The sequence below is a fragment of the Sabethes cyaneus genome, chromosome 3, assembly GCF_943734655.1.
Source record: "Sabethes cyaneus chromosome 3, idSabCyanKW18_F2, whole genome shotgun sequence".
In the NCBI taxonomy this organism is placed as follows: Eukaryota; Metazoa; Arthropoda; class Insecta; order Diptera; family Culicidae; genus Sabethes; species Sabethes cyaneus.
Window position 1 is genome coordinate 71558706 of NC_071355.1, and position 1710 is coordinate 71560415.

Below are 1710 nucleotides of genomic sequence, written 5' to 3' on the forward strand. Positions count from 1 at the left end.
ATTTTTGTTACAAAAAGGTGAAATGTCTTCACTTGAAGACATGTGAAGACATGTCTTCACCATGCAGTTTAAATGGGCGGAAAGCCGAAGGAAGGCAAATGAAGACATTTTTCCTTGATTCGTGAAGACTTTTCAAAAAATCACCTGGCATCCCTTGAGTTTGGTTTTGATTCAATTTCATAAACAACGACTATTTTGGTTCAAAAGTAGGAGCTGATTGGAATTGTGTGCGGCTACGGTACTATGTTGCCCTGCTTTACGCAATGAAAATTTTCAAAAGTCATGTCAGCGTATTAAATCGTGTCATCAAATGATAGTAACTACACGGTGCCTGAAGTGAAGTGTAACGACTTTATTTTGAAATAAATAATTCATTCAATTATTTTCTTTACGATAATTACGACCTAAAGCTTAAAGCAAAACCTACTAAAGCATACTGAGTTAGAGCAATTTCGACCACCAGGACTTGTTTTTCTCACGGAGAATGACCACCTTCAGCGGGATGGGTTTTTCCACATACACCGGCCGTTCCATGTACACTGGATAAGGCTTTTCGACATGAACTGCGACTGGTTTTGGAATGTGAACCACGTTGATGTCTTTATACATTGGCTGTTCCGTGTGCTGCAGCATCACTGCTGCAGGGTAGGGCATGGGTCGTGCCACTTTGTAGGGCACTTGACTCGGCACATGTGCAGGAACATGATGCTGTTGCTGCTGCTCGTGGTGCACTACTGGATACCTGTGCTGTTGACTTTCTACCGGAAAACGAACTTCCTTTGTGAGCTCCTTTGGAGCTTCATAGACGTACTGCTGCTGGGGTTGATGATGGTAATGATGATGTTGTTGTTGTTGCTGTTGCTGTTGTTGTTGTTCTTGTGGTTGATGAGAGTAGTGGTAGGCCACTTGATTATTGTGACCAAGCTCCTGATGAGATACAGAATCATGCTGGTTATGTTGGCTAGGGTAGTGATACTCGATGTTATTGGCCTGGATCGGCTTTTCATAATGGTTGTTGTCCTGGATTGGCTTCTCATAGGTGTCCGCTTCGTAGTGATTTTGTTCATGCTGTTGAGGATGATGTTGTACTTCCTGCCCGCGAACTGATGTGTGCAGTTTGAATGATTCATAATCTGGTTGATGCTGTACGGCGTGTTGTTCATATTGTTGTTGACCATTCAGCAGTTCGTCAGGTTGTGACCAGTGCTGTTGAGACGAATGATGTTCCTCGTACTGGCTGTAATGGTCTTGCACAACAGGAGCACTATACTGATGAGCACGCTGCTGCTGTTGCTGGAGGACGTGATTGTTGTATCCTCCTAGTTGCGACCCATGCTCTGCGACACTACGTTTCTCCTTCGTACTGTCAGCTGATATCCTTGGTACTATGACCAATAGTGTGAGGATGATTGCCGTAAACGCCTTAAATGATAAAAAATTTCAATAGCAATAATTAAAATTTGAATCGGTTTTCAAACCTTAATCTTTAACTTACCTTCATATCGACCTTTCCTAGGTTTGATTGAAACAAGTGATCACGATCGAATGATGCTTTTGCCTGCCGTTTCGGATGGTTTTATACATCCTTTCTCTCGGTTTGTCTTCGGTAGCGCACGAATGTCAGCAAAGATGTCGGTACCGTCTTTCATTTACCAAAGTGACCACCTAGTACAATTTTGGACCTCTCTCTAAGAGCAAAAACTTCCGAAC

At 42.8% G+C, this 1710-nt stretch overlaps 1 protein-coding gene across 1 annotated transcript; it reads right to left on the reverse strand.

Moving 5' to 3' along the window:
• Positions 1 to 441: 441 nt before the first annotated feature.
• Positions 442 to 1501, reverse strand: LOC128739702 (sex-determining region Y protein-like). Its single transcript, XM_053835200.1, has 3 exons — positions 1496 to 1501; positions 907 to 1422; positions 442 to 816 (listed from the first exon to the last, which is right to left on the reverse strand). Exons 1-3 carry the CDS (start codon positions 1499 to 1501, stop codon positions 442 to 444), a joined length of 897 nt encoding a protein of 298 aa, XP_053691175.1.
• Between the last annotated feature and the right edge of the window lie 209 nt (positions 1502 to 1710).